The sequence below is a fragment of the Miniopterus schreibersii genome, assembly GCF_964146895.1.
Source record: "Miniopterus schreibersii genome assembly, chromosome: 4".
Taxonomy (NCBI): domain Eukaryota; kingdom Metazoa; phylum Chordata; class Mammalia; order Chiroptera; family Miniopteridae; genus Miniopterus; species Miniopterus schreibersii.
In genome coordinates, this window is record NC_138105.1 from 78,419,482 (window position 1) to 78,435,448 (window position 15,967).

At 46.1% G+C, this 15,967-nt stretch overlaps 1 protein-coding gene across 1 annotated transcript in view; it reads left to right on the top strand.

The window, feature by feature from the left end:
- Positions 1-845: 845 nt before the first annotated feature.
- The window catches only part of DOCK5 (dedicator of cytokinesis 5), a 161,795-nt gene continuing 146,673 nt past the window's right edge, over positions 846-15,967 (top strand). Inside the window, exon 1 of the mRNA XM_081135067.1 lies at positions 846-974. Coding sequence (XP_080991193.1) covers positions 932-974 — 43 coding nt within the window. The 5' untranslated portion in view covers positions 846-931. The remainder of the gene's footprint in view (positions 975-15,967) is intronic.

The following is a 15,967-nucleotide window of genomic DNA, read 5'->3' on the forward strand; positions in this document are numbered from 1 at the left end:
CACATGCTCTCCCCCCACGGCTCCCCCGGGCAGCCATCCGATGCTTCTCAGGAGCCCGCGTCCCCGGCCCGGGTCCTCCGTTTCCCAGAAGACGCGCTCCGGCCCTGAGGCTGTGGGGGCGGCCGCAGGAGACCCGCTCCGCCCTGGCGTCCCGCTCCCGCTCCCGCTCCCGCTCCCGCTCCCGGGACGTGCGAGTTCCCGGGGTGGGCGCCGCGCTCATCTGCTCATTCATTCAACAAGTATTTATAGAGCGCCGCCGAGCGCGGGCGCTGGGGTGCGGGGCCGGGGCGAGAAGCTGCTCTCACTAACTCGCTCCGTGTCCCCCGAACGCGCGCGCCCGGGGAGCGGACCCCGCTGCCCTCGCCCACCCGCCGCTCGGCCGCCGGGCCCCGGGGTGCCCAGCGCCCCCGGCGCAGCCCTCCCGACGGCCGCGCGGTGAACCCGCCCCGCGGACCCAGCCTCCGGGTGGAGAAGGCGGGCGGGGTGTGGGGGGAAGCAACCCCCCCCCCCCCCCCGGCGAGCCAGACCCCAGTCTGCCCCGGGAAGCCGCCTAGGGAAGCGCGCCAGGCGCAGCCGGAGCCCGAGCCGGCCCCGGGCGGGCAGAGCTGGCGGGAGAGGCTGGTCCAGGCGCGGAGGCGGGCGGAGGGCGCGGCCGCGGGAGGGGCCGGGGCGGCGCCGGGAGGGGTGCGCACGGCGGCGCGGGTGTCCGGCCCAGCAGGTGACCGCGGGCCGGGCCCGAGCCGGAGCGAGTCCCGGGCGGGAGGCGCGGAGCAGGGCGGCGCGGGGCGGCCGGAGTCGCCGGCGGGGCGGGCGAAGTTTGCTGGAAATGGCGGAGGAGCCCGGGGCGCGCAGGAGCGCGGCGGCGCGGCGGCTGGCGCCCGGGGAGTTGTAGCTGCGGTCGCCGCCGCCGCCGCGGGGCGAGGTCGCCGCCATGGCCCGCTGGATCCCGACCAAGCGGCAGAAGTACGGCGTCGGTGAGTGCTCGCCGAGGGCGCGGGGGCGGCCCTGCCCCGCGCGAAGTTGCGCAGCGGACTCAGGGCGCAGGGGGCGCGCGCCGGGCGGGGACCGGGTCCGGCTGCCGCTGCCCCCGCGGCGCAGCCCGACTCCCCTCCCGCGGCAGCCGTGCGGGGCGGGCGGGCAGCGGAGCCCTCCGAGCCCGCGGGAGCGGTTACTCCGGGTTTGGGGAAGCCGCGCAGCTAGAAGTGCATTTGGCATCTGGGCTCCGGGACGGGACAAGTTGCTCGCGAACCCGAAGCTCCAGCGCTTTGCACAGTGGAAACGTCAGAGGCGAGGGCGCCCCGCGGTCACCCCGAGGGCTCCCGGCGCCGGTGCTCGCCCCGCTCCTGCCCAGCGCGCCGTGCGCTTCAGGAGTTGAACCGGCCGCGTTGGGCGGTGCTGCTCGGGGTCCCAGTGCTTCTCTGAAGCTCCAAAGTGAGGAGCTGGGGATGGAAAGCCCCCTCCCTTCGCCGAGGGCCTGGGGTGCTGATTGCAGCTGTAAAGTGAGTGGGAAACTCAGGTCGTGGTGCGGACGTGGTGGGAGAGACAGGAAGCGCGCCTCAGGCTTGGGAACCGGGGTGGGGACCCCTAGGGCTCACCTCCTGACGGAGTGTAAGGAGAGGGTCTAAGACTGCCTTCTGAACCCCGAGTTCCGCCGTGCGATCGGCCGAGGACATTTTATATTTTAAATATGGTTGATTGATTTTAGAGAGAGAGAAACATCGATTTTGTTGTTTCACTTGTTTCACTTGCTTCTGCGCTCATTGGTTGATTCTTGTATGTGCCCTGCCCTGTCTGGAGATCAGACCTGCAACCTTGGTGTCTCCCCCCCAACGCCCTAACGAGCTGAGCCACCTGGCCGCAGCTCAGTGAACATTTTATTCAGGAAATTGTGACAGGTCCCCTGCTGGGCGCCTGGCGTTCATCGCGGCGGTGCTGGAGGGTCCGGGTGACTAGCGGAAGGGTTGCTGCTGTGTCGGTTGGGGGGGGTGGGGTTGGTCCAGGTGAAAACCATGGCCCTCGTTTTCATCAAGGATTGAGGTGGTTCAGGTCTTGTGGGAAGACTGCCATTAGCTGGGGACTTTATGGTGGCAATTAGATTTCGGAGGGATTCCCTAGTATAAACACAGAATTGAATCATCACTTCCTCCCAGGGTCATTCATTTGGCCTGTTCATAATCTAATCTTTGATTTTACTCCCTTCCCTGCCCCATTTTTCCTCACCTCACTCCTTTCTAGGGAGAGGTCCTGAACCTAGCCTGTGTTTTCTGATGGCAAAGTCACTTTCAGAGATAACTCTTAACATCTCTAGGTTCTTTTCAACTCTCTAGCCCTGAGTCAGTTAATAAAAACAAACAAAGCCTCTCATATTTGCTGTTATTCTTAGCTTGTGATCGTTTATGTATTATGCATGTGTGTGTATGTATAACTACAACTATAACTATAACAACTATAACTATATAACTATATAACTAACTCTATGTGTGTGTATGTGTGTGTGTGTGTGTGTGTATATATATATATATATATATATATATATATATATATATATATTAGTCATTGTGTTCCCCTATTCCAAAACCTTTTTTATCTTTGAATTTTTTTTAGAATCCTTGCACTCTCCTTGGCTACAACTCAGAAATGGCTAGGTGTTGTTTGTCCTGCCCCAGACCACGAGGTCATGACTTGGTCATGAGGCTTCAGACAGGGACTCATAGTCAGGTGACAGTAAGTAGCCAGTAGTAATGGAAGTAAAATACTCTATAGTGGATGGGATTCGTTTAAAGCATATTGAACAGTGCCTAATTGTTACTTAGTACTTACAAAAAGGTTATCTATTCTAACTTTAACAGGATAAAAGCTGTTTCCAAAACTGCTAGGACTTTGGCGTAGTTAATGCAAACATAGCTCCACAATGTGATTTTTATTGAGACAGTCATAGGAGCAAATATGATATGTTCTCCTTTTCTCTTTATTTCCCTGTCATGGAGTCAGGTTACCTTATTTTTAAAATTGTATTGATTGATTGATTTTACAAAGAGAGGAAGGGAGAGAAAGGAAGAGAGAAATACCAATTTGTTGTTTGACTAGCTTATGCACTCACTGGTTGATTCTTGTATGTGCCCTGACTGGGGATGGAACCTGCCACCTTGGTGTTTCCCCCAACGCTCTAACCAGCTGAGCTACCTGGCTCAAGAAAAGTATTTGAATTGCGTTTCCAGGGCATAGGTGGTGGCAAAATTGGCCCTGGACATCATTTGGGGCACTCATTTCACTGGCCACAATAGATTCTGATTAATCTGTGTTTGACAAAAGGACCCACTGTTAGGACAGATAATCTGAGAATAAATCTCTATTGTTTATTCGGAAAGCACATTGTTGTTCATATCACCTCCGTGCGTAGAAGCCTTCCTTGGCCTACAGGGTAAAGTCTAAACCGAGCCCAGCTTTCAAGGTTCAGTATATCTTCGCCAACCTTATCTCCCCCGGCTTCTCTCATTAACCCTCCCGTGCAGACACTGCCCTCCTCACTCTTGTGCAACATTCCATGGAAAGTCCCTCCTTTGTGACTTTGCTCCCATGTGCTTGTCCCCTGTCCAGGGTGCCCTCCTACCTTCTGCATCCCACAATCCAGACTTTTCCTCAGGGCTCACACCTTCACACCTCTTCATCACAGTTCCATACCGTATTCATTACATACCCTCTTATCCTTGGGTTCAGTGAACCAGAAGGTTATGGTTTTCTGTCCCTGTCACTCACAGGGTAGACTAGGTATAGAGTGCGTTTAGTAACTGCTTGTCCTTGGTGGTGCGATGATGCCCTAAAGCACTAGCCAAGCTTCTGTGATGATTTAAAGCAGTTTTCCCCCATTAGGTTTTAGCATCTCATTTTCTCCAGTATGAATTTTATTTTGTTCTGTTGTATGGTTGACAAAGTGACAGCCTTCTGTCTGTCTTTATTTTTGCAAGTAGACACACGAGGTATGCTGCTGAGAAACAAGGAAGCATAGAATAGACGGACTCGTTTAAGTATAATCGGAAAAATTGGCTTGTTGGTCTTTTGGGGGGGGGGGGCTGTTGTCACTTCTGAGTGTCTGCGAAACAGATTTCATTTCCAGGTGAAGGGAACCATGTGCTGGTCATTTTGAAGCATTTGGATGACTCAGGGCTGCTCTGTGTGAGAGTAGCACTTTGCTCTTGCTTTGAATTATGGGCAGTGAAGCCAGCAGTCTCTACTGCCCTGTGTCATCTTGGTGCCACTGTTGGCTGTCCCTGACATAGCCTACAGGGACTGAAATGCAACCTGTCTGGACTTTCTTAGTTCTTAGACATGGCATTGTTGGCTCAATCTTTAGCAGTAGGTGGGACTAAATGACCTATGTGTGCTGTTTTATCAAGTGAGAGGACCAGAGGGCCTGCTCCTTTAAACGTCTGGTCCCTGCCCGGCCGGGCGTGGCTCAGCAGGTGAGCATCGACCTAGGATCCAGGCGATCAGGGTTCGATTCCTGGTCAGGGCACGATTCCTGGTCAGGGCACATGCCCGGGTTGCGGACTCGATCAATGACTCTCTCATCATTGATGTTTCTAGCTCTCTCTCTCCCTCTCCTTTCCTCTCTCTGAAATCAATAAAGATGTATTTAAAAAATAAATAAATAAATAAACGTCTGGTCCCTTAGTACCCAGGTGTGCAGTGCTCAGTGCTGAGAGTTTAGGAAAAGGCGCTCTTCCCCTCAGCCATGGGCAACTCTTTTCTTCCTTCCTTTTTCTTTCTTGCTTTCTCTTCTGTTATTCTTTCTTTCTTTGTTTCATTTGTTCTGTTTGAGGATACGAGGCTATAAACACTTTCACTTAGATTTTAAGCAAAGATTAATGATACATATTCAGATTAGTCAGCTGATTATTGGCACATTTACTTTTAAGTCCGTTATTTCTCTCAAGAACAGGCCCAGATTATGTTGATGATGGATTCTTTGCAAAGTAATTCATTGTTGTTTGCTAGGATTTGTAATACGTAGTTTTATAATGTGACAAAAGGTAGCTTGGGGGAGTATTGGCTCTCACTGTGAGCTTTTCAACCCTTTAGCTGTACTAGGCCCCAGGAGTCCAAATGTATTTGACTTTGTAGATTCTCAAATGCTGGTGTAAAAACTGAAAGCAGACTCTTGGCTAATTCTCTCAAGTGTATGTGGGTTTCCTCTCATTTCCTCCCCACCAGGGGTACCACTGTTTGGTGTACTCTAGCTGGAGGGTTAGAGCTGGGAGGGGTCTCAGAAGGTAATTAGTCCAGTTCCCTTTTAAAGAGAGGAACTTGGTGCCTAAAGAGATAACTGAACACCAGGAGTCCTTACCTTTTTGGTTGCCTGAACCCTCTTGGCCATCTGGTTAAGCCGATTGACCTCTTTGTCAGAATAATACTTTTAAGGGCACAAAGTCAAATATGCAGGATTAAAAATGAATCAAGTTGTGTTGAAATACAGTTGTCAAGATATTTGCAAGTGTGATATGGATATATATGTGCTTCCCCATTAATCTATTAAATAACAAAATCTAGTGGTAGGTCTAATAACTACCATACTTTTGAATTAGTGCTGAGCATAAATGATTTTTCAAGATATCTGCAGTAACCATAATGTGATATGAAATTACCTGGGATCTACTGGTGACAGTATCGCTGGTACTGCTGGTACAGCTGTGGTTTTATTGCCTCTAGTTGTAATTGAAGTACATGCTGAGTGTCAGAAAATAGAGATGTACTTTTCTGCCTTTTCAAGTCCATGAGCCTCTGAATTGGAGCACAGATTAAGAATCCTTGGCTGAAGATCACACAGCTAATTAGTTACAGAACCAGAACAACCAACAACAGTAGCACTTGTTGATCACCTGTCTACAGGAGACACTGTGCTGGATATACAGTTGTCGTGAGTTGAAGAAATCCTTGCACTAGTATATTTATGTTCTGACAACATGAGGCTAAAAATGAAGGCCTAGAGAATTAATATTTATTAAGAATTTACCTAGTGACAGGCACTGTTCTGAACCCTTTATTTCATTATCTTCCAGGGACATGTGGGGGTCTCAGAGACACTTTCAGGGGTCCATGAGATTAAAACATTTTTCACAACAATACTAAGATGTTATGGATCTGTTTTTACTCTGTTCTCTCATGTAGCCTCCCAGAGGCTACATGGAGTGTGATATTGCAACAGATTAAATGCAGAAGTAGGCATGAGACTCTAACAGCCTTTGTGAAACCAGACGTTAAAGAGATTTACAAATATGCAAAACAGTGCTACACCTCTATGTGTCTTGTTTGGAAATTTTTTAAAAAAATTTTAATTACAGTTGACATAAAATATTATAGTGGTTAGCCATGTATATACCTTACAAAGTGATCACCCAGTAAGTCTAGGACCCATCTGACACCATACATAGTTATTGGGAAAGTAGTTTTGATATTAAAAAAAATACGTATTTTTTTGCTAACATGGATTGGGTTTATTGTGGTTACTTTAACAAATAAGTACTTTTAAAATGTCTCACTTGAATTTTTAATGTGGTAAATAATCACAGATGTAACCCACATAAACAAAAGCTCTTTGGGGTTCTCAATAATTTTTAATAGCGGAAAGGAGTTCTGATACCAAAAAGTTTCAGTGTTGCTGTTTTGCACGTTATCTCATTAAATCATTGAGATAAAGCTGTAATTCTCACAGATTGTCCCATTTTCCAGATTAAAAAAAACTGAGGTTCATAGAAGATACATTTCTCACCCATGGGCGTATCCATGGCCATATAAAATCTCACTCCTAAGCCAAACTCTTCACCATATGTGTTTCCCAAACTTCAGTTGTTTATCTGTCCCCTTGCTCTCTACCTGTCCAGGTACCTTGTGTGGCAGCTTTGTGCCCACTGCCATACCCAGTTGTCTTCTGTATTATTTTCTACTTACTATTTTCTTTATATTGTCTTTTCTTTTCTCTTTTCTTTTTTTTCTTCTTAAAACAGTTATTGAAAAAGAAAACCTTACATTCCTACCACAAAAGGAGGGTGAGCATCACTTGCCATAGAGAGAAGCAACTGTAAAAATGAAGGCAGCAGGAACACACCAGCAGGATGCCGAATTCTGGCCGGGTACTCTTGCCTGTCAAGGTTTGGAGGCTGGTGTCCGGCTGAAACTTTCTCTCAGTGTACTGCAGAGTCTCCTTGTTTATGGCAGGCAGTTCATGTTCTAGAAGTCACCACAGCTCTGAATTAGTGACTTCGGAGTTACTGCTCCTGGGGAAATGCAAGGTCAGTTCCTGTGAGGCTCTGGTCACATCTTCATCAGCTGATCAGCCCATAACGTGTTTTATGTGTGTTGCGGTTAAGGTTTACAGACCTTATTTCATATGCACCATTGGTTGGCTCACTAACGTTGGACCCATGGCCCACAGCACTGTAACTCTTGCTTGAACAGAACTTATCTAACACACGTGTGCTCTCCGTAAGGCACCTCACGGCCTTCTTGTACTTAGAGCCACTAGACAGCACCTCAGCGCTCTGCTTGGGGGCCATTTAAACAGCAAAATCAACAAAAAGCACAAAAGTAACAAAAACGTGTTATTAAATTGATCACAAAAAGGACACTTGAATACAGTATGAGAACTGAAACGAGAAGAGGACACAGCATCACCTGGCTCGGCCCTCCGCATGCGTCTCTGGTGACCGCAGAAGCACCAGGAGTGTCCACTGGGGGTTGCAAATACAGTTTAGCAACTGAGAGAATCCACACATACAGGATCTGTGAGGATCAACTGTAGCTGGAGAAGAAGAGAATTGAAAAGAGAATCATTTTCTTGTATTGTTCAGGTCTCTGTTTGAATAAGCTCTCCTTAGAGAAATCCCTTTTTTTTCTTTTAAATATATCTTCATAAATATATCTTTATTGATTTCGGAGAGAGGAAGGGAGAGGGAGAGGGAGAGAAACATCAACGATGAGAGAGTCATTGATCGGCCGCCTCCTGCACGCCCCCAACTGGGGATTGAGCCCGCAACCCGGGCATGTGCCCTGACCAGGAATCGAACCCCGATCGCCTGGATCTAGGTCGATGCTTAACCACTGAGCCATGCCCACTGGGGCAAGAGATCCTTTCGAGAGCCCTCAGAATAGCACCACTGTCTGGGTCCTGCCTGCCCACACCTCTCCGTGTTTATCCTCTGTCTACTTCCTTCATGTGGTCTGTAATTGTCCTGTTCATTTCTTGGCTAGTGTTCACTGTCTGTCCCCCATATTAGATGTGAAGCTGTGAGGACAGGAGCGTCATCGTTGTCATCACTGTGCCCCAGCCCTCGGAACTGCATCCAGCTCATGGCCAGCACCCAGTAAATAAACGAAGGCATGCCCAAGCGCTGCACCTATCCCCTGCCCAAATTCTCAGTAAGAGGGAATTTTCCCCACACCCTGAAGAGCAAGCTTCTAGTGAGACACAATCAAAAGCAGTAAGGAAAAGAAACAGGTGATAGGTAAAACAGATTTAATGAATTGTTTACACAAAGGATTGTGTGAACATGGAGCTCCTAAATGTTGGGTTGTTACCTAGGACGGGAACAATAGGAATTGGCTTTTCCCTGCTCCGTGATCTGTGGAGGCCGCATGGAGGAAGGGGCATTGTAGGATCGGCTCAGCGGAAAGAAAAGCTTGACCACAGTGGCGCGTGGGCTTTAGGAGGTCTGAGTCACTGGGTTAATGCTGTGTGGAGCGCGTGAGTTGCAAAGGAAAGAAGGTGCAGTGTCACCAAGAAGCAAGGCATTTCCATTTGTTTGCTATTCCCTGTTACCGAAAAGTTGTGATACCTTACAGTAAACACAGGGCAGTTACGGAAAAAAGGTAAAAAGATCACAAGGAATGTGGAGAAGGAACAGTAATTTAGAGGACTGGTGAGGGGCTTTGAAACACAGGTCGTAGTTACTCACACTTTAGTTTGTCCAGATTTCCAGAAGGCTTGTGGTCAGTCTGCCATCCTGTTTGCTGAAAGTTAAATTAACTGTGGTGTGTCCTCGCCTGTGTTTTAAGAGACAAACCTGTAGGGTCTGGGAGCAAGGAATCTAGTCTCATAGCCATGAATTTTTACATAAAGCAATTTTTTTCAACTGCTAGTTTATAAGCAGCAATGTTATTAAATATAATAACATTATAATTATAACTCTGTACATGTACGGCATTTTAGTACTGTCAAAAGAATTTAAAAAGGAATATTGGTCAAATTCTGTTACAACTCCTTTCAGTTCTTTGGAAGGAGTTGTAATAGAGTTGTAATAAAACTTGACCCCTAATGACTCTATCCATGACCCAGGAACTTGACAAAGGTCACATGGTTTGTCTTTAACGAAATAATTCAATGGAGGGAAATAGTTTTCTCCCTGATCAAATAGGTAAAATCACCTATGATATGCTTACTCTCTGGGACATTAAAGGATGTATGAAATCCTTTGACAGTGGTTTATAAGTAGTCTCTAGCATACCTCAGGGTTTTATTTTTAAGCTTAAAAAAGTGCTTTTGAAATCGGGCTAAGAAATGATTTGGAGGCAGAGATTTGGGCGCGTAAGGAAAAGCAGAGGACAGTCGTGTTAATTTTATTTTTCCAAGTGATGTTCAGGCCATGTCCTCTTGGAGCCTGGGCTGGAGTCAGGGCTCCCTCAAAGGGTTGTCTGAATCGCTGGCAGCCAGTTCCAGAGCAAGAGACAAAAGTGGTCTTTGTCTTTGACACAAAGCTCTGTGTCATCGCAAAGCTGCTGTTGTTCATGACTTTATATTCCTGGGCCCACCTTTCCCGTTTGTGCCATTTTCTCTTACATTTTCACATCTCGTTCAACTATGGAACTGTCGATGTCAGAGGAAGTAGTTGGACCCCTAGGATTCCCTCTCTAGAGTCCTGGGCGTTTATTCTTTGTTTTTTTTTAAAACAACTCTAGGGAAGGAAATTGCAGCGGATATGAATTCTTCTTTGAAAATAGCCCTTTGCTGACTCACCCAAGGTGAGTAAGAAGGCCTCCCGCTGACTAGCTTGTTGCCCCTGTACCTGCGGCTGGATGTGGTTCTTTTTCTGTGAGCCTGGAACTATATAGGGCTCTCACTCCCCAGCCTTTCCTTCCAGAGACCACTTTAAGGGTAAGTCATAAGGCTCAGTTATGGAAACCCTTCTGTGTACCGAATCGTGAAATAGCAACAGCTAGATTCTGTAAGCATCACCTTTTGGCTCACATCCCCACTCTATTGGGAAAATATGCCCTGGAGATAGAAGGGAACTTACCAAAATCACACAGCCAGGTAGCGGATTTGTGTTTCAACTTGCGTCCCAGCTGCTTCATTTCTCATTATAACTCGGGAGAGAGCAAGTTCCTGTATCACATCTGCTTGAGGGTCTGCACAGTGAGCTCTTGCACACAATCCTGAGGGGACAGGGCCTGTGTCTTCCCTGAGTTTTTTCCTTATGGAGGTTTGGTTATAAATAAGATTCAGCTATTAAATCATCTTCCCTCTCTCTTTAATTGGGGCTTAATTGACATATAACATTATATTAGTTTCAGGTGTACAACATAAGGATTCTTTGTATACATAGTGAAATGATCACAACAGTAAGTCCAGTTAACATCAATAGCCACACATAGTTACAATAGTTTCCTTTCAGTGAGAACTTTAATGACATTCACTGTCTTAGCAATTTCGGATATACACTGTAGTACTGTTAACTATAGTTTGGATAAACACCCAAAAGTGGAATGGCTGGATCATATGGTAACTCAGTTTTTAATTTTTTGAGGAACCTCCATACTGTTCTGCCTAGCGGCTGCACCAATTTACATTCCCACCAATAGTGCACAGGGTTCCCGTTTCTCCACTTCCTCACCAGACTTGTTATCTCTTGCCTTTTTTATGATAGACACTCTAGTAGGTGTGATATGTCATTGTGGTTTTGTTACCGGAAAGGGGACCGGCCCAGAGCCAGGAGCGAGTCTGCCTTGGGTGGCTGTAGTGTGTGGGTTCTTGACTTCATGCAGGAAAGATTTCATAATGCCAGTCCAGGTGACTTTTAGAGGACGTTTATTAAAGCTGGGGACAGTGAAACAAGGACAGGCTTAGCATAGAAGCAGCAGCAGGAGGGAGCCTAGTGGGACTGCTTTGGCTCTCTCAAAATGTTAGGGGAGAGAAATGAGCCTAGGCAGGGCTGCTGTCAGCTCCCTGCAAAGTCAGAGGAAAGGGGGCCTTGGAGACAGGTTTGGGGGGTTGGCCTAGGATGAGCTGCTGCAGCCCATTGCTCCCCTGGGGACCCTTAGAGTTTAAGAGATGCATGCCTGGGAGGGAAGAAAAGGGGGAAGGGAAAGGCCCAGGAGCCCAGGAGGGAGAGTACACCCTCGCACTTTCGTTTTGAGGGGTTTTAAAGGCTGGGAGTTTAGGCGAGTCTTATGGGAGGATCTATTCATCAGCTTTCCCAGGTGTGTCCTTTCAGGATCCTGGTCTCCCCTGATGGTCAGCCCAGGGCAGGGGGTCATTAGTCATTGCAGCTGGTCGTGGCCTCGCCCGCCTGGTTTTGCTGCTTTTCTGGGCCTGGAGCTGAAATACAACCGAGGCCTAGATGTTATCTCTAGGGAGGTAAGGTCAGGGGGAGTCTAAGACCAGCCACCAGCGTTATGCCCAGGGAGGAAAGGCCCCCCTAGGGGTGAGGTCTAGGGCCAGTTTTGCCCCTTGCTAGGCACCTGGGGCTTTTAACCCTGGTGACCGTCTGTATCTGGCTATTAATTGCTTGGCCAGTTTGTTCAGCTAGCCATCCGTTTCCCCATTTTACTTGCCAAGGAATTTCCCTAGCCTACTACCCTGCCTGTTTTGATTTGCATCTCCCTGATCGTTAGTGATGTTGAGCGTCTTCTCCTGTACCTCTTGGCCATCTGTATGTCCTCTTTGGGAAAATGTCTTTCGATCATCCGCTCATTTTTTTATTGGGTTGTTTGTTTTTTTGCCATTGAATTGTGTGAGTTCTTACGTATTTTGGATATTAACCCTTGATCAGATATATGATTTCTAAATATCTTCTTTTTGGTAGGCTGCCTTTTCATTTCGTCGATGGTTTCCTTTGCTGTTCATCTTCCCCTTTTTAAGAGTTCTGGAAAGGAAGTTTGTTTTGGAGGTTTGAGCCTGCAAAGTGGAAGTCACGCTGTGGATTCCACGGTGGTTACATGGTTTCAGGCCTGCTGGGGGGCCCAGTGGTCGCCGGGTATTGACATGGTGTCAGCTGCAAAATTAACAAGTAGTGAGACATTCTTACGATATCACAGGCATGTTTGAGGACGAATGTCACTATGGTTCACAGAGTGCTGAGGGGTGAAGGAAGGATTGTAATACTTACTGAGAAGTGAGGGAACATTGGTTTGTTTTTAGACCTGTATTTTGAACAAAATGGTGATGCCATGTTCTGAAGACTTGACCTAGAAGTCTGAGGAAGGCTTCTTATTCCCAAGGCAGATCCAACTTCTGCTCTCTTCTCCCTGACACAGACAGCTTAGTCCTAGGGAGGAGATGCATCTTCGTCTGCTGAGACAGCCGCTGTCACTCTTGTGGGCAGACCCCTCCTGGAACAGGGACAGTGTCTCTCCACCTGGTTTCCGGATGCTCCAGCTGGGCTTCGAGCTTCTTTCCGAGCAGGAGCAGGTGTCTTTGCTCTTCTTGTGGAGCAGGAAGGCCTGCCCCTCGAATCGTGACAGCGTGATTCATTTTAATTTCCATCTCACAGGGTTCTACGGCACAGTTTCCGTGAACTTGCATGGTTTTATATATTTTGTCAATCTGTGGATTCTAGAAGCATAGTTATGCATTTATTGTTTTTGAAAAGGGGATTCTAAGGCTCAGAAATGTTAGAAACTTTGGTGTAGTTGAAATTCTAGTGTGCCGTGCCTTATAAAAATACCGCGTGTACAGTTTGTTATGGTTTGAAAAATCCAATTAAAATTGGAACAACCTTTATCAAATATTGATTAAAATTTAAAATGCTCATACCTTTGACTTAGCAATTCCATTTTTATGAGTTTGTCCTACGACGTGCTAACACATTTGAGGAAGGACATATGATTATTTATTACAGCATTATTTATAGCAAAGACATGAAAATGACTTAAATGTCAATCAGTTGGAAATCGGTTTAGTAATGTATGGCACATACATACAGTGGAGTACTATACAGCCATTAAAAAGAATCAGGTTCCGGGTAGACAAAGTGTCTGACAAAGACGGCACTGATGTACAGTGGTTAAAGGATGACCTCTTCAAAAAAAATGGTGTTCGGTCAATTGGTTATCTGTTTTGAAAAATGTCGCCCAGCCACAGTGGCTCAGTTGGTTGGGTGTTGCTCATTGCACCGAAAGGTTGCAGGTTCCATTCCTGGTCAGGGCATATACCTGGATTGCAGGTTTGGCCCCAGGTCAGGGCATGTATGGAAGGCAACCGATCAGTGTTCCCCACTTCCCCTTCTCTTCTTCTCTCTAAAAATCTATAAAAACATATCCTCAGGCAAGGATTAAAAAAAATAAATTCCAAATGTATGAAAGGTAAACAGTGGAAGCTTAAAAGAAATAAAAAGGCTAAAAAAAAGAAAGCACAAGAGAATATCCCTTTGACTATGCAGTAGGCAGAGATCTCTTAAGAGGGCCAAAAAAAGCTAACTTAAAAAATATATATATACTGAGTTATATTAAAATTAAGAATTTCTTTTCACCAAAAGACACCCTTAAGACATTAAAAAGAGTGGAACAAGACATTCTCAGTACATCATCTTGTGAATATGTAAAGAATTACTTACAAATTAATAAGAGAAAACAATAACCCAATAGAAAAATGGGCAAAATATTTGAATAGACACTTGACGAATCAGTGATACCCAAGTGTGTGATAAACATATGGAAGGGCGCTGGTCTATATCTGTCATTCAGGAGATGCAAACACAATGCCAGACAACGCTAACCCCACCCAAAGGGCCACATTGATTAAAAAAATTAAAAAGGAAAGAAAAGAAATACCAAGTGTTGCCCTGGTGGGAGTGTAAATTATTGCAACCACTTTGGAAAACTGTTTAGCAGCCCTGCCGGGTGTGGCTCAGCGGTTGAGCCTCCGCCTAGGATCCAGGCGATCGGGGTTCGATTCCCGGTCAGGGCACATGCCTGGGTTGCAGGCTTGATCAATGACTCTCTCATCATTGATGTTTCTATCTCTCTCTCCCTCTCCTTTCCTCTCTCTGAAATCAATAAAGATATATTTTAAAAAAAAACAAAAAAAACCTGTTTAGCAGTTCCTAGTGAAGTTAGATGTACATCTACCCTGTGACCTAGCGGTTCCACTCACAGAGAAATAAAAATACGTTTCCAGGAAAAGACTTGTGCAAAATGTTCACCATCCACTCTTCAGCATAGCCCCCAATTGGAAAAATGTATATGCCTGACCACAGGTGAACTGATGTGTACATTGTGGTATCCTCACACAGTGAAATGCCGTAGGGCAGTGAGAATGAATGAGTTACATGTACACACAAAACTATGGATAACTGTCACAGACATGGCGATGTGAAAGAAGGCACACCCCAAGGAGTACATACTGTGCTATCACTCTGTGTCAGTACCAACACAGGCAAAGCTACTGCATTTGTGGAAGTGAGGAGAGTGCGCGATGTCTGCAGGGTAAGGGGTAAGAGGTGTGCTGGGGCATTTGCATTTAGATTATTTATTAGTAATGCTCGTTCTGTTTCTCGATCTGGGTAATGGTTAGGTGGGTGCATGCAGTTTATGAAAATTCGGTGAAATGCACTTCTCTGTGTATATTGTACTTCACGTTTTTAGAGATAAAAAGAGTGAGGCAGCTTTAAATACACTGACATGGGCTATTTCAAATATATAGTTGAGTAAAAGCACGATGCAAGAAGTGTACGCATATAGTATTCATTTCACCCATTCAACAAATGTTTGTGCAGGACCCATGCTTCAGGCACTGTTCTAGGCACAATACAAAAGTCAAAGACAAGTGTGTGTTTGTGGGTACTTGTGAATGCTAGACCATTCTGAAAGTGAGACAAAAAATTGTTTATTAATTGTTTTTTGGAAGGGAATGGGTGACTAGATTTCAGAAGCAGAGAGTTTTTGCCCTTGGACACAGACAGTAGTGGGATGATGGCTGGTGGGGGGGGCTGGGTGGAGGTAGACAAAGGAGGGAAATGGGGAACACCTATAATAGTGTCAATATAAAAATAAATTTAAAAAAAAGGCGAGTGTTTTTATTGAATATTTTTGTGCCTTTTAAAGTTTGTGCACTGTGAATGGATTACCAATCTAAACAAATAAATTAATTAAACCTAACCGTCCTGTTATTATTAATTACTATTATTAATGCAGTTTCAGTTTCAGACTTAAAGGCAGCAACTGTTGTCACCTCTGCTTTGGAGGTCCAGCAACTGAAACAGACTATTTTGGGGGTTTCACCCAAACCACACAGGGTGTGTTGGTTGCGTTTGGCAAGTAGGTCTTCTACTCTGTCACTCAAACTATGCTGACTCTTGAGTCTTCTAGCAAAAATCAAACTTCATATGTCCCTGTATTCTTGATGACCTGCAATTTCATACACTTTGCTTTCTACCCTTCAGTTAATCACTTATGACACTCTGTCTCTTTGTTTGTAATCAGAAACCAAATCCTAGCTTTTGCTTCAGTGAAGTGCAGAATGGAATTTTCTTGTTTATACTAGTCTTACCTCTTTATGATCCTAAAGTTTAAAACTCGTAGAGTCACGTCTCATTAACTGTAATTTGTTGGTCATTTTCCTGATCTACTTGGCTGTTTTATGATGGATCCACCATTCATCTCAGGCTTTGTCTTTCCTATCTGAAGACATTAAAGTATGATGTAACTGTCCTATTTTGATAAACTAGTCAACAGTCCAATGGCATACACAACACTTGGT